At 44.5% G+C, this 22,991-nt stretch overlaps 1 protein-coding gene across 1 annotated transcript in view; it reads left to right on the top strand.

Annotated features, from left to right (window-relative positions):
• STIL (STIL centriolar assembly protein) overlaps window positions 1–22,991 on the top strand; it is a 1,728,658-nt gene that overhangs the window by 850,930 nt on the left and 854,737 nt on the right. The window contains exon 11 of the mRNA XM_044085829.1: window positions 17,632–17,746. Coding sequence (XP_043941764.1) covers window positions 17,632–17,746 — 115 coding nt within the window. The remainder of the gene's footprint in view (window positions 1–17,631; window positions 17,747–22,991) is intronic.

Genomic DNA, 22,991 nt, shown 5'->3' with positions numbered 1-22,991 from the left:
CTTTAAAGACAAAGAAGCAAGTGCAGCATTCTTCAGAACAGACTTCCATGCCTAAAACGCAGATGCTCAAAATGGCCGAAGACCTTATTACCTTGATCAGGGGTTCCCATCCCCCTCCTGACAAAAGGCCTAGGCAAGAGACAGACTATGACTCTTACAGGAATATTCACTTCCTCCCTATGAGGATTCTGATGCTGAAGAATCCATTCCTTCAGCTTCTCCTCCTGAGGATTTTTCTTTTGGGGAAACCCTGCATTCCATGAGGGAGCACTTCCACTGGGAGAGCCAAGATTACTCAGAATCAAAGAAAAGGGTCAGAGATTTTCTTTTACTTCCTCAGCACAGGCCTCTTGCTATTCCCCCTGTGCTAGACATTGTAGATGATGTATTTTCAGAGTCCGGCCTTTCACCAGATTCCTTACCTCCAGCTCCTGTTAAACCAGACAGAGATACTACAGGGTTCCTGACACTCATAAATTTCTTTATAAAAACCCAACTGCTGACCCAGAAACTATTTCTCAAGGTCCCAAGTGGGTTAAGGCCGCTACTGCTAAAAACCCTGTCCCTTCTGACAGGGACTCAAGGGCCCTAGACAGATGGGGAAAAAAGGTTTACACTTTTGCTACTTTGGCTGTGAGGGCTTTAAATTGTCAATTTCATATGATTAAATGTCAGCAATACTTAATGTCACTGTTAAAGCAGAAAATGTTGGCTAATTCTGACTGTACAGAAAATAAGGAAATACAAGATTTATTGCATGCAACTGAACAAGTGGGAAAGCATCCATTGCAATGTGGTTTTGACTCTCTGGAGGCCTCCTGCAGGGCCGCAGTTACGGGTTCTGTCATTAGGAGGCACGCTTGGTTAAAGGAACAAAATCTGCCTGATCATGTTAAAGCAAAATTATTAGATGCTCCATTACCGCATGATACTTTATTTGGTGTTAAAGCAGCGGAGGATTTGAAGAAAATGGAGGACAAAGCGAAATCTATGCAAACAGTAAAGGATTTCTTACAGGTGCAGCCACCAAAATTTAGCAGGAACTGGGCTACAAAAAAATTGGTCCTTTCCAGTGTTGGACAGGCCACAAAGAGGCAGATACAGACGTCCCAGAGGCAGATCCCAGCCCCAGGGCTCATACAGGCCTAAACAGCGGGGTGTTTCTACCTCCAAAACTGTAGAAGACAAAGCACAGCCATACAGGAAACAGTCCCAATGACTTGCCTCTGCCAGCACCAAGCACTCATCTTCTTGCAGCCCCCTTAGGGGGAAAACTAGCACTTTTCTCTCAAAATTGGCACATGATCACCCAGGACAAATGGGTTTTGAATATAGTATCCCAGGCTACAAGTTCCACTTTCACACCCTGCCAAAGACAAAAGGTATGCCAAACCTGCCACACAATCAATGGGCAGAGGCACAAAAAGTTTCGAGCCTTATACAAATGAAGGCCCTTCAGCAAGTACCACGGCAAGAGCAGGGACAAGGATTTTACTCAAGACTTTTCTTAGTCCTCAGAAAGGACAAAATTTGGAGACCATTACTGGACCTGTCTGTTCTAAACACGTTTCTGGACGTTCCAAAATTCAAAATGTTAACTCTGCAGCAGCTCCTGCCCATGCTGGGCAAGAAGGCTTGGCTTGTAACTTTGGACTTAAAAGAGGCATACCTGCATATACCAATCAAACAATCTTGCAGAAGATACCTCAGATTCACAGCTGGCTCAAAGCGCTACCAATTCTCTGCACTGCCCTTTGGCTTATCTACTGCGCCCAGGGTCTTCACAAAATGCCTGGCACCAGTAATTGCATTTTGCAGACAAAGAGGAATTCAGATTTATCCCTACTTGGACGACTGCCTTATACAAGCAGAGAACAAGGACACTCTACTAAAGCATCTGGCGTTCATAAAAAGATTAATAATTTGTCTAGGGTACACAGTAAACGAAAAGAAATCAAAACTAGTACCCTCTCAAGAGATAATATTCCTGGGTACAAGCTTAAATACAACTGCCCAGATGGCTTATCTCATGCCAGAAAAACAAAGACAAGTAACTTCTTACTTTCAAATGTTGGCAACAAAGACCCAGTTATCTGCAAGAAAAATTCTGCAGGCTTTGGGCTTCATGGAATCCTGCATACTGCTAATTCCATATGCCAGACTGCATATGAGGAAACTTCAATGGTACCTAAAAAGTGTCTGGACTCAACATTGTCAAAACCTGGAAGCATTAATTACCCTCATCCCTTGCCTACAACAGGAGTTTTGATGGTGGGCACATGCCTGTCACCTCAACAAGGGACAGCCTTTCACTCTACCCACAGCCAGGCAGTCAATAACAACAGATGCATCAGATTATGCCTGGGGAGCACACATGACAGGAAAATGTATTCAGGGCACATGGCCCAAAAGCCAAATGCATCTACATATCAATCAAAAAGAGATGATAGCTGTTCAGAATGCCCTGACAGCTTTCAAGGACTTACTCCATCCAGGCCAACTACTGATAAGGATGGACAATGCTACAGTCATGTGGTACATAAACAAGCGGGGAGGCACACATTCCTACCCCCTCTGCAGACAAGCCGTGACTTTATGGAACACAGCATTGAATTATCAAGTACACCTGCAAGCACAATTCCTGCCAGGAAAGAATACTCTGGCAGATAAACTAAGCAGAAACCTTATGGATCCCCACAAATGGAAACTGGATCCACTAGTCTTCAGCATGATAATAAAGAAATGGGGATGCCCAGACATAGATCTATTTGCCTCCCCTCACAACTGCCAACTACAGAAATTCTGCACAAGGACTTATCACAAGCAAGCACGGAAAGTGGATGCTCTGTCATTCAGCTGGAAAAGTCTAACAGTATATGCCTTTCCTCATCTGCCTCTTCTCCCCAAGGTACTCCTAAAGGTCAGACAAGAGAAGCCAAAAATGATCCTGATTGCCCCAGACTGGCCACGCCAGCACTGGTACCCAGTCCTAAAACACTTGTCTCAAGGCCCAGCCTGGACACTGCCTCTTATTCCCCTTTTGCTGACCCAGCGAAACAATCAGATCCTGCACAGCCAACTCAGGACCCTAAATCTGGCAGCATGACGGATAATGTAACCTTTCAAAACACACCTCTTTCTAAAGCAGTGATGGATGTTATTTTGGAGGCCAGGAGGACCAGTACCAGAAAATCTTATGCAGACAAATGGAAAAGATTCTGTGCTTGGAACCAGGCACAAGGACTTGACATGTCTGTACCAAATATTCCTCAGATTTTGCAATACCTAACTGAGATGCTGGACAAAGGCCTATCCTTTTCATCAATTAAAATTCATGCCTCAGCCATTTCGGCTCATTACAGTACGGAACCTCCTATTTTTTTCCCATCCATTGATAAGACAGTACCTCAGAGGGGCCAAAAACAAAAGACCTCCAAGGAGAGCCCCAACACCTGCATGGGACCACAATTATGTCTTGGAAAAACTCACACTGCCGCCTTTTGACCCAGCCAATTCAGCTGATATAAAGGTTTTATCTTAGAAAACAGCTTTGCTCCTAGCAATAACCTCTGCAAGACGCGTTTCAGAGTTACAGGCACTCATAGCTGTGAACCTTTCATCATTTTCCACCCAGACAGGGTTTCTCAAAGAATGAACTCTACATTTATGCCTAAGATAGTGTCCAGTGTGGCCCTCAACCAGACTGTTCATCTGCCTACCTTTTACCCAAACCCACAGAATAAGGGTGAAAGACTTCTGCATTCCTTGGACATACACAGAGAACTACGCTTCTACTTGGACAGAACTAAAGCTTTCAGGAAAAACTGAGCAACTTTTAGTGGCATTTGCTGCAGGATCTCAAGGAAAGCCTATTCAAAATGGATAGGCCACTGCATGCGTTTCTGCTACTCACAACATGGCAAATCAGTGCCCAAGGCCATTCAACCTCATTTTACCAGGGCAGCAGCCACTTCAGCAGCCTTTCTCAGAGGAGTACCAACCAAAGACATTTTAGAGGCTGCGACTTGGAGTTCAGTGCACACTTTTACAAAGCACTACCATTTACCTCTCTACTCTAAATACAGAGCAGGCTTTGCCACTGCAGTTTTGCAAGGCCTTATAGCCTCTCCTAATCCTCTGTAGACCCAGCCACCCAGCCTTAGCTTTGGGATTCAACCCAAGAGTAATGACTGCAACAGTGAAACATGATGAACATAGTACATTTGTGTACCTACCATAAATGTAGATGTTCAAGTGTATTCACTGTTGCAGTCCAGGTTTCCCACCCTCCATCCCCCTTTTTTCTTTGCTGGGACTTACCTATACTTCTCTATCTTATACAACCTATGTGGTGTATTTGCTTGTAGATGAAGGAAATGTTTATTTTACTGCATGCATAATTATTGGCATAATATTTTTAGCCGATTTTGGGGGCACCTGACATCTGGGGCAAGAAAAACTGAAGAAAATGGCGTTGGCTGCTTCTTTTATACCCCTGGCGCACTGATGTCAGGGAAGAGGCGACAGCAACCGACGCCGGACCTAGACTTTGGAATTCTGGCCAACCACGGGTCGCCTGCCAGCAGGATAAACCCAAGAGTAATGACTGCAACAGTGAATACACTCTAAGATCTGCATTTATGGTAGGTACACAACTGTACTTTACCCTGCCTCCAACCCCTGACTTCTATTGACTATATCTCTACTCTTGTTTACTATGCTTGATGCTTTTTGGTATATTTGCTTTTTTGTTGGAGGTGTAACCTTGTATACAGTTGCTTCCTATTATGGGGGCAACTGTCATCTGGGGCAAGAAAAACTGATGTAATGACATCTGCTGCATGCTTTATACACCTGACTACCTGACATCATGGAAGATGAGACAGCAATCGATGCTTGACCCAAGACTTTGATAATCAGGCCAACAGAGGGCTACCTGCAAGCAGATAACCCAAATGTGATGACTGCAACAGTGAGTACACTCTAACATCTACATTTATGGTAAGTGCACACAATTGTACTTTTTCTTTCCCTTGTTGTTGTTTCCTTTAGGATAGCCCTTTGTTGCCAGTACTATGTCAGAGAAAGCTAAGTAGGGGTTTAAACAGTGTGACGTGGGCATAAGATGCCCAACTCGGACGGCCATGCTCGCATTTACTGTTTAGGCGTGGACCATATAAATGCTGCTTGTGATATTTGTTCTAGTTTTTGCAGTCGCACTCTAGCAGAGCGCAAAAATGAGTTAATTCTGAAAGGTTAATCAAAACGCCCTTTTCGGAAGCTCTCTCTGGGTTCGAGGTCTCACCACCTCCTAAGGCCAAAAAATGCAAGGAAACATGGAGTCACTCTGTTCCTGCATCTCCGTCAGTTACGGAACCGAATCAGCAACGAGCTTCTCTGGCGCCCTCGGCCACAGACCTCTTCTGCACCAGGCCCTGTCTCTTCTCCCTCAGTGCCGTCTCTGATGTTGACTTCTTTTTTGGTTCCAGCTTCGGTGCCATCCTTCGTTCCAACACTGGCTTTCATGACCATACCTGCTTCAGCACCATCCCCGGCCACAGTGCCGATAGCTTATTTGGCTCCACAGACTATGAGCTAAATTCCTAAAGTTGAGCATCTCCCAAGAACTAGATACTCTCCAACGTACGACCCCTTTTTCGGGCATTGGTTTAGCCCCTTTCTTGAAAGACCTGATTCCCCTTCAGCAGCCTCCTATAGATCCACCAGGAGCCTTTCTGAACAAGATGTAGTGGGGGTTGTGGACCAACTTCTGGCAGCTAGGGGATTGCCCTCCCCACCTAGACCTTCCGTCCCCTTTGGCTCGGAACCCATCACAGCATATTCACCTGTTTATCCTCCTCCAGCCTCTACCCAGGCTCCGGAGATCTCTGTACCGATGACTACCCCGGTGCATACTGTCTCGTCCCCAACTGCTGAGTTTTCCATGTCGGCACCAACCTTCCTTGCTGCATTGGTTCTGTTGGAGCCGGTGCACACTCGGTGCAGTGTTTGGACCGTCGGCACCTTGGTACCTAGCCCGGTGCTATGTCCATGGCTCAGACAGGTTCCAGTCCTGTCGGAGCTCCTCACCTGGAGGTGGGCTTCTCAGGGCGGGGTGTGACCCCGGTTCCGAGGTTGTCTTTCTCTGTTCCGGGCTCCCATCCCTACTCAGGCAGGCCTGCTTTCCAGGTAATGGACAGGATCCTTGCTTCCACAGGCTCGCAGTGAGCACCAATGGCATTGACACCAGAACACCCCCTTCTAGCATGCAGCTGTCCCAACCCCCTACTTTGGGATCCCAGTCACAGGAGCCGCAAGACCTCCCCTTGAAGGAGGAACGCTTTCTCCGGAGTCGTGCTCAGAAGATTCCACTGGGGAGCCACCCCGGAAGAAACGATGCAAGAGGAAGGACCTCGATTCCCCTTAGGAATCTATCACTGAGGATACTGATTAGTATGAGGGAGAACGGTCCCCACGGTCTCTCCCAGATGACGTCTCATTTGGAGACATTCTCGAAATCCTCAAACATTGGGTAGACTGGAAGTCCTCTACCTCTTCTTCTGAGGAATCTGTGTTCTTGCAGGCCGCCTGTGCCTGGTCATCTACTTCCTGGGCGACCTCACCTGTGGATGAACTTATTAAGCTGATCGTGCAACTTATCTGGAAGGCCCCGGATAACGTAGAACCTGTCCCCCGGAGGCAAGACAAAATTCTATCCACCCCTGAAGGACCAGCCCAACTGGTCTAAGCAGTTGACTGTTGATTCCATGGTCATGGTGGCAGCCACCAGGAGGGAACTGACAAGATAATTCCACTGTCCATCCCCCGAACAGGGAGTCTCGGGCCATGGACAGACTAGACGGACCTATGCTTCAGCGACATTTGCCATTCGTTCGCTGAACTATATGGCACACTTCTCTCCCCTCCAAAGAGACCTAATCTCTTAAATGTCTTCCTGTTTGGCAGGGGTATGTCATGCTTGGGTGCGTTTGTGTGATTTCACAGACCCCTTTAAACCTCCCTTCATCAAAGAGCCTGTCTACGAATCTGTACTTTTTGGTCCCAAAGTACGGGACACACTAGCAGGAAATGAGAAAGACGGAAAGATGTTTGCTGTGGTCAACCCCCCCCCCCCCCAAGAGAGCCAGAGGGGAGGAAAATTGTGGTTCAAGAAATCTCTAGAATCTTTCCGCGACACTCATGATGAGCAATTCCCCCGGGACAGAGGGGGCAACTCATCTCGAAGATTCCCCTTTTGGGGTAGAGGGGATCTGCATAACCAGGGCACTGGAGATGCCTTCTCTGGATGACCCTTCCAGCCCTCCTGAGCAGCACCAGATTGCTTTCCTTTGGAAGCAGTTGGGGGTCGTTTTTCTGTGCACCTACCAGCCTGGCAACTTACTACTACCAATGTTTGGGTGCAGAGAATAATATCCAGAGGCAACCAGATACCATTCCATTTAACTCCCAGACCCGTCAAATGAATCCCTGATGTACCACTCAATCAGAGGGAGGTAGCAGCCTTAGAAATAGAAAAGCTGCTAAGAAAGAGAGTAATCCAACCTGTCCCACCAGACCAGAGAAGATTCTTGTTTTACTCGAGGTTCTTTAGTGCCAAAAAAAAAACTGGACTGGAGACCAATCCTGGATCTCAGCCTATTGAACAAATTTATCAAACCTCAAAATTCCAGATGGTCGTGGTACAGTCCATTCTCCCCGTTCTAGGGAGGGACAACTGGATGTGCTCTATAGACCTCCTGGATGCGTATTACCACATAAAGATGGATCACCGCTCCCAGAGATTTCTCCATTTCTGGATGCGAGCCAATCATTACCAGTTCAGGTCACTGCCATTTGGTCTCTCGACAGCCCCGAGTGTTCACCAAATGTATGGCAGTTGTAGTAGCTCATTTCTGACTACAAGGATTCCAGGTGTTTCCGTATCTAGACAATTGGCTCCTTACCGCCTCGTCAAGGAATTGTCTAACCCGGAGCCTCTCTTACACTCAAGGTCTCGCTCTCTGCTTGAGGATTACAATCAACAAGGACAAATCTCAAATGTCCCCAAGAAAAACACTGGAATTCATTGGAGCAGTTTTTGACACAACATCCTGTCAAGCTTTCCTCCCTCCTCACTTGCTTTCGAAAATAAGACACCAAATCTAAGCCCTTCTTCCACAGACCTTTGTACCAACGTGCCTTGTACTGCAACTTTTGGCTCCATGGCAGCTCCATTACTCTAGTACCACTGGGGAGGTTGCACATGAGAATACTACAGTGGCTCCTTTCTTCACAGTGGTCGATCTTAACTCATCCTCTCCACCACATGATACGTCTCACAAACCTTTGCAAGGAAGAAGTGCTTTGGTGGATGAAGCCAGAATCTAATCTTTGGTTTTAACCATTCTGTCTACCCCAGCCAATGGCCACGGTGACCACGGACGTTTCCCTGTTAAGATGGGTGGGTATTTCCAGGGAATGATGGTCCAAGGCACCTGGTCTCCCATGGAGGCCAGTTTGCACATAAATGTCCTTGAACTGTGGGCAGTTCTCACAAGCAAGGCGGAACCAGGTCTTAACTCCTATGCCGGGAAGCCATGAAGATTTGGCACTGGGCGATAGCTTCCAACCGCTTTCATATAGCAATGCACATTCCTGGGAGTTCCAACTTGATTGTGGACAATCTGAGCAGGAACATCCTGATGCCTCACGAGTGGTCCCTCAATCCTGTAATAGAGGATTGGATATTTTGCTGCTGGGGCAGGCCTTGCTGCAATCTGTTTGCTTCCCCCCTTAAACAACAAATGCAGAATCTACTTTGCTTGGATCCCCCCTCAAGAGGAACAACCAAGGGATGCTCTAATGCACGATTCATCCCCAGGTTTACTGTATGCCTTTCCCTCATCCCGAAATTTCTCCAGAAAGCTCAAAGGTTGAGAAGCAAAGTGATTCTCATTGCCCCTAATTGGCCCAGTCAGGTCTGGTTCCCATTCCTATGGCCTCATCTGATTCACAGCCCGTGGATCGTGGATCATTCCCAAGGTCTGCTATCTCATCCTCAGGGACTGATTCACCCCAATTTCCATAGCCTCAAACTCACAGTTTGGTTCCTCCACTTCCAGTGATCGCCAGGCTGCCTAATATCTCATCTCCCATTCGTGAAATTCTTTTGGCTTCACACAAACCTTCCACCAGGAAAATTTATTCGAGTAAATGGACTAGGTTCTCTACTTGTATCAAAGATCAGAACATAGATCCTTTCTTTATGCCTGTTCCAAAGATCCTACAATAACCTGACAACTCTTCTACATGCAGGAGTCTCAGCATCGACAATCACTGTACATTTAGCAGCTATCGCAAATTTTCATAATGGACTTGATCATTCTATTATGTCACACTGCCTGTGCAAAACCTTTTTGAAAGGAGTATTACACGTTAAACCTCCTGTCAAGTCCCCATAGAAACCCGAGACTTGACCTTGGTACATGCCCTCCTTTCGAGCCTTCTGATTCTTGTGTTATAAAATTTTTATCATGGAAGACTCTACTTCTAGTAGCACTTACCTCAGCGAGAAGAGTATCTAAGTTGCAGGCCTTGAGTGTCAAGAGACCTTACTTGACCTTCCACAGGCATGGAATATCCCTTCGTTCTGACCCTTCTTTCTTGCCCAAGCTCATTTCTGGATTTTCCATTAACCAATCTATTGACCTGCCAGTTTTCTTCCCTCAGCATTCAAACAGAGGGGAGTATCTTTTGCACACCCTTGATGTTCATAGGTAGCTTTGTTGTTATTTGGACAGGACTAAATCTTTCAGGAAAACAGATCAATTGGCCTTTGCAGGGCCCAGATTGAGTAAACCTGTCTCCAAAGTGACTCTATCCTCCTGGCTTAGAAACGTCATTACCTTTATCTACCATCAGAATAAGCTATCCTTACATTCCAGAATAAAGGCTCAATATGAAGTTTTTCTATTTTGCCGTTCATTCTTTACTGATGGATTCAGAGCCGATCCCTCGGCTTCGAGTCGGTCAATTGTAAAGCTCGAGGCCAAGTCCCTAAAAACGATTTTTTTTTTCATTCTTTACTTAAAAATTTGCTAGTTAGATAGTTTTAAGGTAGTTTAGAATAGTTTTATAAAGCTCTCATAGCTTTTTGGTGTGCTTTCCTACTTTATTCCCCTTCCCACTTTTGTGCTTTAAAATTTCTAGTTGGTCTCTTGTTTTAGGTCCAGTTTAAAACTCTTTTCTAATATTACAGTCTGTTTTTATTCAGTGACCTTTTGTCACAATTTATACTTATTACTTAGGTGCCGCGGTGGTACGGCAGTAACGTTGTTGCCTCACAGCAAGAGGTTCTCCCGTTCGATTCTTGGCGTGGTTTGGGAGTGCCTTCTGTGTGGAGTCTGCATGTCCTCCCCGCAGTTGGGTAGCGTTCGAAAGACATGCATGCATAAATTGGCGTGCCTTCATTGAAGGTTGGGTATCTAGCTGGCACCTCGGCGTTTCATAAAATTCTACTGCCAATCATTAGCAGACCGGAGTTCCGCTGTGGCGACCCCTTACCGGGAAAAAGCCGAAAAGACAAACAAACTTAGATAGTGATAGTTATTTTTAGTCTTAAGATTTTCATAGATAAGGCTTAGTTGTTAATTACTGGTTAAGCTTGCAGTTGATGGTGTCTTTGTTATATATTATTCCTTAGACAATTTTAGATAAGGCTGCTTGTGTCTCTTAGCAACTATCCTGTTTTTATTGCATAGTATGCTTAGAATTTTCTTATTGTGTACTTTAAACAGTTTTTCTGTCACTTTAACATTTATATTATTATTACTTTGTGTGTGTATGACTTAGCCTGAATTTATTTAAGGCTTGTGTGAATAATTACTCTTAAGAATTTTCTGTGGTGACAGTAATTTTTTCTTTGAGATTACTATGGCTGACCAAGAGAAGCATCCTAAGTCAGTGCCCAAAATGTGGCCAAAAGATGCCTGTAACAGACAGCCATGTAAATTGTGTCTACTGTCTAGGAACCCTGCATTTACAGGATAGCTGTTCTATATGCCATTCCTTCTCCTCCAGGGTCCTACAGGAAATGAAAAGAAAACTAATTGGCAAAGGCTTGTTGAAACCATCCTTTCAAGAAGCTTTGAGCGACCAAGATGGATCCAGCAAGTCCTCAAAGTCTTCTAAGACTTCAGACTCCAAGAAGTCAGAAAAATATTCGACTTCGGCTCCACTGCCATCGGAACAGACAGTCTTTGCTTTTCGGAGCCAGTCCCCAGTCTTGGAACTGGTATCCGAAGCGCCTATGAGTCCATTACTTCAGTCAGTACCACCTTCGGTGCGCTCATCTCGGTCCTGTATCAGCCTTTCTGATCTGGATGTGGATCGTATGGTGCAGAAGCTGTTATCGGCACCGGCCTTGGCAAAAATTTTATAGGCTTCGACCCAAATAGCTTCGGAGCTGAAGACCCTTGCACCAGCTCAAACTATTCTTCCTCCGAGTCATACTGGTCCTTCGCAGCCGGAGGAGTTGGACCTGTTGATCGTGGAACCCTCAGAGCCAACACCTGCTCAAGTGCCTTTGGCTCTTTTCTCTCTGACATCCTCGGAGCCTATCGAGGACTTCTCTGGTCGGGTCCGGGGAGGATAGTCGGACTGACTTGTCGGTTCTTACTCTGCCTCTCGGGGCTTCGGCTCGGATGAGCTCGGCTCCTACCTCTGGTTCGGAACCCACTGTCCCAGTGCCAGGGGTATTGACTGTTTCCTCTGGTCCGTCGGTTCCCTCGCATCAGAGCAGAGGTGCTTTCGATGCCATGAGGAGAGTCCTGTCTCCTAAGACATCCTCGACCTACGGTCTTACTTCCTCCTCCCCTAAAGTGCCTGTGTCTGTTTTTGCCTCTCACATCCTGACCAAGTGTAGAGACCCAGAGCCTCAGGAAGCCCCATTGGGTGGCCCTTGCTCTTCTGAAACCTCACCAGAAGCTCCCACTGATGAGGTTCCCAGGAAGAGATTGTGTAAGAGGAAACATCTAGACACCCCCCCCCCCCCAGGAGTCTCAAACATCAGATACTGACTGAGATAAGTCAGAAGGGTCCCCACGGTCCCCCTTTGAAGATATCTCTTTTGCTGAGATACTTGAAATCCTTAAGCAGAGGGGTGACTGGCAGTCAAAAGCCCTACTGAGGATGTCAGTTCTCCTGAAGGCATTTGTGTCTCAGCCCTCCACTTCTTGGGTGTCACCGCCCTTCAATGAGCTGATGCAACTGGTCTCATGAAGGGTGTGGGAGTCTCCGCATACTATGGAGCCTGTCCCTAGGAGGCCTAGTAAGTTCATTTTTGCCCCCCCCCTTGACAAATCTTTCTTAACCAAAGGTGTTCCAGTTGATGCGATGGTGGTGGCGGCAGCCAACAAAAAGGAAATGTCTGAAACTTCCTCATCTATCCATCTTCCTAACAGAGACTCCAGGATCATGGATAGATATGGGAAATGCATGTTTAGTTCAGCGACTTTTGCTCTTCGTTCTCTCAACTATTTAACCCATTTTACCAGCTTACAAAGAGATCTCCTTAAAGAGTTAGGAGATGCTCTTCAGGGTACAGTAGCTGCAGGAGCTACCGACAAAGTTGCCTCCCAGCTTGCTACTCTCAGTTCTATAGTAAACTCATCCATGCTTCTCATCTCATATGCAGATGATGGAACGAGTAGGGCAGCGGGTACAGGAGTTGCTCTTACGAGACACTCCTGGATGCACTTGTGTTCCTTGGCAGAGCCCTTCAAGTCATCCTTCATGAATGCTCTCTTTGATGGCTTGTCCCTTTTCAGGCCTAAAGTGAAGGAAACCTTAATCGGGTGTGAGCAGGACGGAAAGACACTGTCTGCCATTGGGGTCAATTTTTCCACCCCTACCAGACCCTACCCTAATGGTTGAAGGGGATGGAAAATGTGGTTCCGAAAAGCCCAAAGGAGCCTTTCAGGACACACGTGGTGAGCCCCCCTCCAGAGGCAGAGGAGGGGGCAATAATGGAAGACGCTGCCCTCGCGGCACAGGGGGGTCCGCAACACCAGGGTGACAGAGATAATTTTTCTGGGAAGCCCTACCAGTGGTCCTGAAAGGAGGCCCATCTGTCCTGCTCTGAAGGCGGTCGGGGGTCGCCTATCTTCGTACCTAGACGCCTGGCTCAAATTAACAAAAGACAGATGGGTACAAAGTATCACTTAGAGGATACTGCATCCCATTCACCACACTCCCTCCACCCTTAAGAAAAATCCCGGACGTTCCACCCATTTACAGGGAACAAGCAACAATAGAGGTCTAAATGTTGCTAAGAAGAGTAATCCACCCAGTCCCAGCAGACCAGACAGGATCCGAAACTTACTCAAGATTCTTTTTAGTTCCAAAAATTGGACCTTAGAAGACTGAACAAATATGTAAAGAAGAAGTTTCGGATGGTCACGCTTCAGTCCATACTTCCCTTCTTAGGGAAAGACAATTGGATGTGCTCTGTAGAGCTCAGGGATGCGTACTACCACATAAAAATTGCCAGGCCGTCCAGGGATCATCTGCGCTTCCGTCTTGGGAGCCAGTCATTACCAGTTTTGAGCCCTACCCTTTGGTCTCACTACAGCCCACAGAGTGTTCACCAAATGCATGGTAGTGGTCACGGCTCACCTGAGGTGTATAGGATTCCAGGTGTTTCCGTACCTAAACAATTGGCTCTTTACCACCACCACCAGTCTTCAACTCATTCAGACCAGGGAGTCCACTCTGTTACTCTGCAGTCAACTGGGCATTACAATCAACTCAAAAAATCTGCCTCGTCGCCATTGCAGCATATCGTTTTTATCAGGGCAGAACTGGACACCACCACCACACTAAGGCTTCCAATAGTAAGAGTCTTTCTTCATCAGCGTGTCAGTGTTCTGATATCAAAAGACAGAGCACCAGCATCAGAACTTCTGAAATTGTTAGGCATGATGGCAACAGCAATTCTAGCCATACCACTAGCTCGTATGCATATGCGGATACTACAGTGGCTGTTCACTCAATGGTCTTACCAAGAGCTCCCCATGTCTCACACAATAATGATCACTAATTCCTGCAAAAAGGATCTTCAGTGGTGGTTGACCTCACTTCATGTCACAATAGGACAGTGGCCACAGTGACCATGGATTCTTCCCTGATAGGGTGGGGGGGGGGGGCATTTTCAGGGAAAGACAACCCAAGGGACTTGGTCCAATCAAGAGACACATCATATCAGTGTCCTGGAGATGAGCAGTACTTTTGGTGTTGCAGTACTTTCAGGACTCTCCTCTGGGTATGATTGCAATTCAGACAGACATGTCGGTGGTCTGGAACAAATAAGGAGGAACCAGGTCTTATCCCCTTTGTCACGAGTATGGCAGTGGGATGTTTCCACCCAGCGCTTTCTGTTGGCAACGCACATCCTGGGGAAATCCACCATGATAGCAGACAAGCTGAGCAGGGCAATCTTGTTGCCCCACGAGTGGTTCCTTAAGAAAGAAATAGCAGGCAGGATATTCCTGAGGTGGGGCCAGCCTTGCTGCGACCATTTTGCCAGTCACATGAACATGAAATGCAGAAGCTGCTTTGCCCTGATTCCCCCACTGGGAGAAGCCCTAAGGGGCGCACTTGTACACAGTTGGCCTTCGGGTCTCCCCTATGCATTTCCACCAATCCCGTTGATACCCATGGTTCTACAGAAAGCAGAAACCCTGGAAAGGACTATCATTCTAATAGCCTCATTGGCCTTGTCAGATTTGGTTCCCCTTCCTTAGACTTCATCTTTTGGAGGAGGACCCTTGGATTCTGGACCCTGCTCCAGACCTTCTGACACACTCGTCGGGAGAACTTCATCCGTCTCTTCACTCCCTGAGGCTGTGACAGCTCGGCTGCTCCAGTTCCCATCATAGTCAGGTTCCATAAACCTCTCCAGTGAGACAAAACAAATCCTCTTATCTTCTCATAAGTCTTCTACTAGGAAGCTTTATCTGAGCAAATGGAAAACATTTTCTATATGGGCCTCTAAGAACAATATTGATCCTTACCAAGCCCCAATGGGCCTCCATTTTAGAGTTCTTGACTATGATTTTTAACAAAGGAGCTGCAGCAGCAACAGTTCGTGTTCAACTGGCTGCTATTTATAATTTTCATCTTGGATTTGAAGGATTGAATATTATGTCTCACAAGTTATCCAAAGCCTTTCTTAAAGGGACCTTTCATATTAGACCACCTGTGCAATTTCCCTATTCTCCATGGAATCTAAATTTTATGCTTTCCCACATAATTCTTCCACCATTTGAACCAGCTGTCTTTGGTGACCTCAAATATTTGTCATGGAAAATCATCTTTTTAGTAGCTATTACTTCTGCCCGCAGAGTGTCAGAGCTTCAAGCTTTATCCATCAAGCCACCTCATTTAATATTCCATGCTGACAGATTCTCACTTAGAACAAACCCATCATTCTTGCCCAGAGTTTGCACTGAAACCAACCTCAAATTATTGATTTGCCAGTCTTCTTCCCCAACCAGTCAAACAATTTAGAGTACATGCTGCACAAACTTGATGTTCACAGACAGCTGCAATTTTATTTGGATAGAACAAAAGATTTCAGAAAATCAGACCAGCTTTTAGTTTCATTTTCAGACTCCAGGAAGGGTAGACCAGTGGCTAAAACTACTCTGTCTAAATGGTTATCTGATTGTATCACCTTTTCTTGTTCAGCTGCCAATATGCCTTTGCAGCAGAAAATTAAAGCTCACTCAACCAGAGCAGTTTCTACATATTTCTGCCAGACTTCCTATTGATAACATTTGTGCAGCATCCACTTGGTCAAAACCTCATACCTTTGTCACTCATTACAAAGTTGACGAGGCCTCCAGGGACAGAGCTTCCTTTGGATCCACGGTCCTGAGAAATATACTCCTGTGAGACTGATGGTGCTTGGAACGCTACCCATCAGTAAAGAATGAACGGTGAGATAGAACAACTTCACATAAAGAAGTTATGTACTTGCCATAACATTCCATGTGAGTTGTAATCTCGTTTTCATTCTTACATCCCTCCTTCCAACCTCCTCCTGGGCTGTTAGGTGACTGAGATGCTGGATCCATCCTGGTTGCTCAATCCTTCTATAACCTTTCTTGGGAGTGAAAGAATGACATGATATTATACGCAGCAAATAAGATCTGAGGTAACTCTAGGTACATCATGGGATAGGGACTTGGCCTCGTGCTATTTGAAGACCTCGAGCTTTGCAATTGTCCGACTCGGAGCTGAGGGATTGACTCCGAACCCATCAGTAAAGAATGAAGGTGAGAGGAACAACTCGCATGGAATTTTATGGTAAGTACATAACTTCTTTTTCTACTAGATCAATGGCTACTTCTGTGGCTTTTCATTCCAGAGACCCTATGGCTGATATCTCTGCATCAGCCACTTGGGCAAGACCCATACCTTTATCACTCGTTACAAATTGGATTTGACCTCCAGGGGATGCGCATCTTTTGGTTCTATGGTGCTTAGGTATACCCTTCATGGACTCGAGTAGCTGGGGACTCGGTCCTATCAGTAAGGAATGAATAAAGATTTACAACATCAGATAAAGAAGTTATGTCTTACCGTAACATTCCATCTGTGTTGTAGATCTTTATTCATTCATTACTTCCCACCCACCCTCCTTCCCTCTGCCTGGACTCCTGGTGGACTTCAGGAATACCTGGTTAGGGTATTTGCTCAGACAGAACCTCCTACTGTTTTTTTTTTTCTTACTATTTCTGTAATACAGGGGAGGACGAACTCTATCTGGAAAGATTTGAGAAGGGCATTGAGAGTAGGTCTTAGCTGAGAGTTTTTGGCTGGTGTCAGCTTGGAAACGGCAGTTTCGGTTCCGAGAACGGAACCCAAGTCCTATCAGTAATGAATGAATAAAGCTCTACAACACAGATGGAACATTATGGTAAGACAGAACTCCTTTTTTCTGGTTGCTTGAGAGTTGCTATTAAAAATAGGCCTGACTAATACTGTACCTTACACAATTTGTTAGGTTTGACTTGTTCTCAGGTTGGGGAAAGAGGGAATTTATTCTTATCTTCTCTTTTAAAACTATAAAACTCTAAAAAAAACATAAGGTATGTTTCTGTGGGGACAAAAAGTGCAGCACATGAAAATTGTACTGTATTTCTTTGATATTTTTTCTGGTTTCTTGAGTGTGCCGGTTGCTTGATTTCCAGTTAACTGAGAGTTTACTGTATCTGGATAAGCAAACAATCTTGTCAGTGCCCCCCCCCCCCCCGCCTCATGGTAGACGTAGTCTGGAAGTATCATTGTTGATCATGCTTGAGTACTTCACTTTCAAGTGTCACATTTTACATCTTGCAAAGCTAGTTGACAGAACGTTATTAGTGAAGTGGAGGTGCTAGTGTCTGAAGAAACTGTAAATGTTAAATTAACTGCAGACTTACCATTTTTCTTTTGTATAATTGGGGTGAATCTGCTCATCCAAATCTGGCAAGTATATAACTTGTTTTACTACTGTTCATAAAGTTGTTACTCTACCAGTTATCTTAGCCAAGCTGTTCAGTGTGTTTTTTTTTCTGTACTCCCTAGTAACCAGCTCAAAATTTCTCCTCAAAAGAGTTCAGTTGGTGATCATGACTCTGGGGTAGAAGATGAGGACTTTTCACCTAGACCCTCTCCAAGTCCACATCCATTGAACCAGCAGGTAAGATGATCAAACTACCTAGAGTACACTGCAAGACTTGCTGTCATCTTGACCATACTTACAAGTAATGCTTATTCAAAGGTACATTTTCCACTCCAAATGAATGCCTTTAAATGTGTCCCTTATCCTGCTGTTTATTAAAAAGGACGTATCTATAGACGCATGAAAATGGAACCTCATGTCACCAAGATCATGCATGTTTTTCACCATTTGATCTTGAATGCTAACAAGTAGAAATTTGTTTAGTTACATTTGCTGCTTGTTGGTACCCAAGTGTGAAGGCTTTCTTTTCAAAGAAGTCACAGGAAGAAAAGATCAGGAAACATTAGTACACATCTGTAACATTTGAGACACTGATAGCAGACAGATGTGATTCAGAGCAGTACAAACTGAAACAGTGATACATTTGTGAGCAGTGTTCATGCAATGCAGTATTGTGTGTAAAGGGTGTACAAGAGCATAGACAGAACTATGTACATAGGTGTCAGATAAGGCAATTGATGAATACATTTCCCTGACACTTAAGCAGTCCAAACAATAGTCTGCCTCTGTGGTGCAGAGAGAATGGAGCCCTAATCCTGACCAAGGTGATTGAAGTTTAGTTGCCTCTCCCTAGAGGAGGGAAGGGTTGTGAGTGCTTGGGGAGTACACAGAGAAATTTCGACTTCTCCAGTGGAAACTGGGGAAACAATGTCCCATGCCTGAAAGAAGGGGCAGTGCTGCATGCTGGCAACTTTCACTGTGGAAGTGAGAGAAGACCAACGTGGTCAGCCCATTACACAGCCCACTTCACTTATGCAAATTGGGCACCTGAGTGTGCATAAGGAATTAAAGTAGAAAACTCTTGAACCACCACTGATGCCTGACTGAATGACAGCCCCTCACTGCCAACCCTCATCCTACAGATGGGGAAAGAATGGGCTGATAGGCCAAGAAGGGGATGATGGTCAACAGGAAACTGGAGCAAATGGTACATTTAAAAAAACACAACAGTCCATTAACTTTGTGAGCAGTAACGGTTATAAATGTGACTTGTCTATTTAGGACAAACTACTCTAGATACAGAATGTGTGGTTAGCTTTTCAGAGAGAAAAGTGCATATAAACTTCACAGATGCAGAAGACCCAATTGCTAACAGTAAAAACTGAATTTATTAGGTAAAAGGAAAGCATTGCAGGTAATAATTTAGGCTGATGCATTACTGACAAACGTGCATGAATTACCATTTTCTATGAAGGCAGTGAGTTGCACTAATGACCATGCCATTTTCTCCATGGATGCTTTCAAAGATTTTATAAAGGCCTTCTTTTCAGGCGTGCATCTTGAAAGTACTGTATGGCTTGTTTCAAGAGGTTTGCCAACATGTACTGGATAGTGATGAACTCCATATGTATCCTTGTCTTGGGAATTTAACTGTCCAGGGAAAGTTTAAATTCTCTCTTGTTTTGCACAACAAGACAGTAATGGTTAAAGGAGGAACCTGTAGAACAAAAACACCAAAAATCAGGAGAAAACCAGGTCTTTTAGCGTAAAATGATTTAATTCACTATTCTTCAAAGGCGACAACCAGGTCTTTTAGCGTAAAATTATTTAATTCACTATTCTTCAAAGGCGACTTCATCAGAAATGCAATTCACTACTACAGAAACGCACTTAAAATACTGTCAGCAAGTGAACAATTAATTGTATAACAACTGAATATTGAAGTGAACCATCAATAAACTTAGTCCCATAGACTACTGTTTCCATTAAAAAATACATCTAAATAATAACTTTATTTTTTAATATTAACTTTTCTGTTTTTTAAAGAACATTTTATATTGACTGTGTCATTCAGCCCAGGATGTATGTAAGAAGCCAATATCAGTTACCATACCACTTCTTTCTTGTTCTACTTTGTTCCTATAATCACCTCCCCTGATGTCCTTGTTCATTGACTCAAGAACCGAGAAGGTGAACTTTTTCCAGTTAATGCACGTAGTGGAATGTTTGTACAAGGCTTTGTTGACATTTTTTGTTCTTATAGCATACAAATGTTCAAGAATACGTGTCCTCAAACGTCTAGTAGACATTCCCACATAGAATGCTGGGCATCCACTACACATAGCCAAATAGACAATACCTTCACTACCACAATCTAGTCTACCTGGAGCAGTGATGTTGAAATCAAGGTGTTGCAAAAAAATATAAGAACCAGTGTGGATGTACCTACATACTTTACATCCCATACACTTGTACATACCTCTTTTGTTTACTCCTAAACAACAGGAAGCATGTCCCCCCTCCAACATATCCTTGATGTTACAATTTTTCTTGTACACAAAACAAGGCACTTCGCCTGGTACATTTACCATGTCACCATTACCTAAAATTACTTTCCAATTCTCATTAATAATTTTGCAAATTTGGTTGTTGTCCGAACTCATGTCCAAACAAAACCTAAGTTTGCTCGGACCTACACCATCCGTATATGTTCTTTTTGTGAAACCTTTTACCAAAACGGGAGGAAAATCATTCTCCCTTCTAGAGATAATCTCACTGGCAGCTTTGTCCAGTAAATCTGTAGGATAACCCCTATCCAAAAATATCTTTTCAATAAACTGAACCTCGTCAAAAAAGGTGGTGTCATCCACAGTCATCCGTGAAGCCCGGATGAACTAGCCATGAGGAATGTTCTTTTTAGTAAAGGTGGAGTGATTACTTTTATAATGTACATAGCTGTTACAAAAAGTATTTTTTCAGTGAACACTACTGTAAACCTCATTCGTAGTAGCTTCCCACTAATAATCACATCCAGGGATGAAACTTAACGATCAAAACCACTTAAGGTGAATGTTAAAAATTCAATGGCAGCACTTAAAGCATCTATGAAACCATTTACACTAAAACCTTCCTTTTTAACAATAAAAAACAGGTCCTCTACAAAACTTTTGTAAAAGACAACCTTGTAATATAAAGCCACACTAGGCAGAATTTCCAACTCCCACCACCCAAGAACCAAACTTGCATAAGTGGGACCCACAGTGGGACCCATACATACTCCTTACAGTTGTTTATAGAAATTACCGTTGAACATAAAATAAATGTGCTCCAATAGTAAATCTAACAACAAGGTGTAAGTGATCACACTGTGGTTACTTAAATCGGTGTACTTACCCAAAAGCCATCTAACAAAATCAACACCTGCTTCCTGGGGAATGCAAGTGAACAGTGAAGTCACATCAACTGTGAGCATCAAAAACTGTTCACTGCCATTATCCAACTGGAAAAAAATGTTCTTAAGTTTTCCAAAAAATCCCAGGAATCGGCAGTAACTGCTTCACATATGCCTTCAAAACATAATCTAAGTATAAAGAGAGGCAATCTGTACAACTCCCTGAGGCAGATATGATAGGCCTAAAAGGGGTATTGGTAATGCTCTTATGGAGCTTAGGTTTTCCAAAAAAACACACCTATTCTGGGATCTTCCATGTGCAAGAAGTCTAAGACTTCTTCAGATATTTGACCATCCATTTACAAACCATAAAGAGTGGCATAGATCCATAACATTTCAAAATGTCACATTTAGACACCTTTCTATATTCCATCTGGTTAACCAACATAAGCTCCATTGCATTATTGTAGTCATTAGTACCCATGACCCACAATCCCACTGCCCTTGTCGGCCTTCATAAACCTTAAATTCTTGTTACATGCCAAGTCATTATTAAGTGCCTTTCTCTCATTTGTACTTAGGTTGTAAAAAGAACTGTAATTACTACTACCAATTTGAGCCCTGATGTGTCACTCACAAAGATTTTCAAACATTTTCAAAGTATACATTAATGTAGGATTGTACACAGAGGGCTTAGCCAAAGTACTACCCAAAGTTACATCACTCAAAATATACTGCAGATTACGCTTTCGAGTGAAAAATTTAAATTCCAAAAGCGTTTAGTCAAGTCAGCCCTTCAACTGGGTTGAAAATTTAAACCCAGCTTTAAAACATTAACGTGCTCGTCATTCAAAACAAATTCTGAAAGATTAAATACAGAAATGCGTGCACTGTCATAATTTACAGTCTCAACTACCTCAGTGGTCCGCTTCTGCCCCGACACTGGGTTTGATAACCCTTGCTGCTGCTTCTGATGTTCGTGTTTCACTGTTGCAGCCATTACACTTGGGTTATCCTGCTGGCAGGCTACCCGCAGTCGGCCTGAATTCCAAAGTCCTGGTCCGGCATCGGTTGCTGTCGCCTCTTCCCTGACGTCAGTGCGCCAGGGGTATAAAAGATGCAGCCGATGCCATTTTCTTCAGTCTTTCTTGCCGCGCGGTGCCCGAAGCAAAAGCAGTTCGCAAGTGCCAGTCGGCCGACACCTGAGATTTTTGAAATTGAATTTCAGAACCAAAGTCTTCAATAAAGCTAAGTACCCCGTTGGGGAAACTTTTTCTTGCTCCAGACCGATGTCAGTAAAAGTTAACAATTGTATTTCTTGTGGGATGCAAATACCTCATAAGGATTTTCACTCTTACTGTATTCCTTGCCTAGGCCCCGACCATGACGTTGCTAGTTGTCGGTTTTGTGCTATATTCAACCAACGCACTATTAAGCGTCGGTTTGATTTTGCTTTACATTATTTTGGCCGAAGATTTAATTATATAATGCCATCGGAACAACCGACCGGAATTCTTAAAAAAACGCAAGGACAAAGAAAAGGACAGGCATCCGAGGTCCAAAACCAACGACGCAGCCTCTTCTAGGCCAGTCGCAGGTTCGCCGGTTCTCAGTGAGGTGCTTTCGCAGCCCCTGACACCCGCTACCTCAGAGCCACAGGCTGCCTCCGACTCCCACGTCGAGACACCTAGGCCACTGGAAACTCAAGGTATTGGGCCTACGGAAGCTATTCCCTCAGATGGGTCCAGAGCCGCTGAGCAGGCATCGGCTTCTGAGGGTGTTTTCAGACTTGCACAGCTTACTATCAAGACTACTTCAGCAGCCAAGACAAAGTCTAAAACACCAATAAAGACAAAGAAACAAGTTCAGTGTTCACTTGGACAGTCATCCATGCCAACGAAACAGATGCTTAAAGTGGCCGAGGACCTAATTACTCTGATCAGGGGTTCCCATCCCCTTCCTGATAAAAGGGCTAGGCAAGATACGGATTATGATTCTTCTGACCAGGTTTCTATTTCCTCTGATTCCTCTTCTGAACAGGGATATTCTCTTCCTCCCTATGAGGATTCTGATGCTGAAGAATCTATCCCT

This window comes from Protopterus annectens, chromosome 10.part0, assembly GCF_019279795.1.
Source record: "Protopterus annectens isolate FY-2018-M chromosome 10.part0, PAN1.0, whole genome shotgun sequence".
In the NCBI taxonomy this organism is placed as follows: domain Eukaryota; kingdom Metazoa; phylum Chordata; order Ceratodontiformes; family Protopteridae; genus Protopterus; species Protopterus annectens.
The sequence above is the reverse complement of the archived record's forward strand: the minus strand, read 5'-3'. Positions and strand labels throughout refer to the sequence as shown.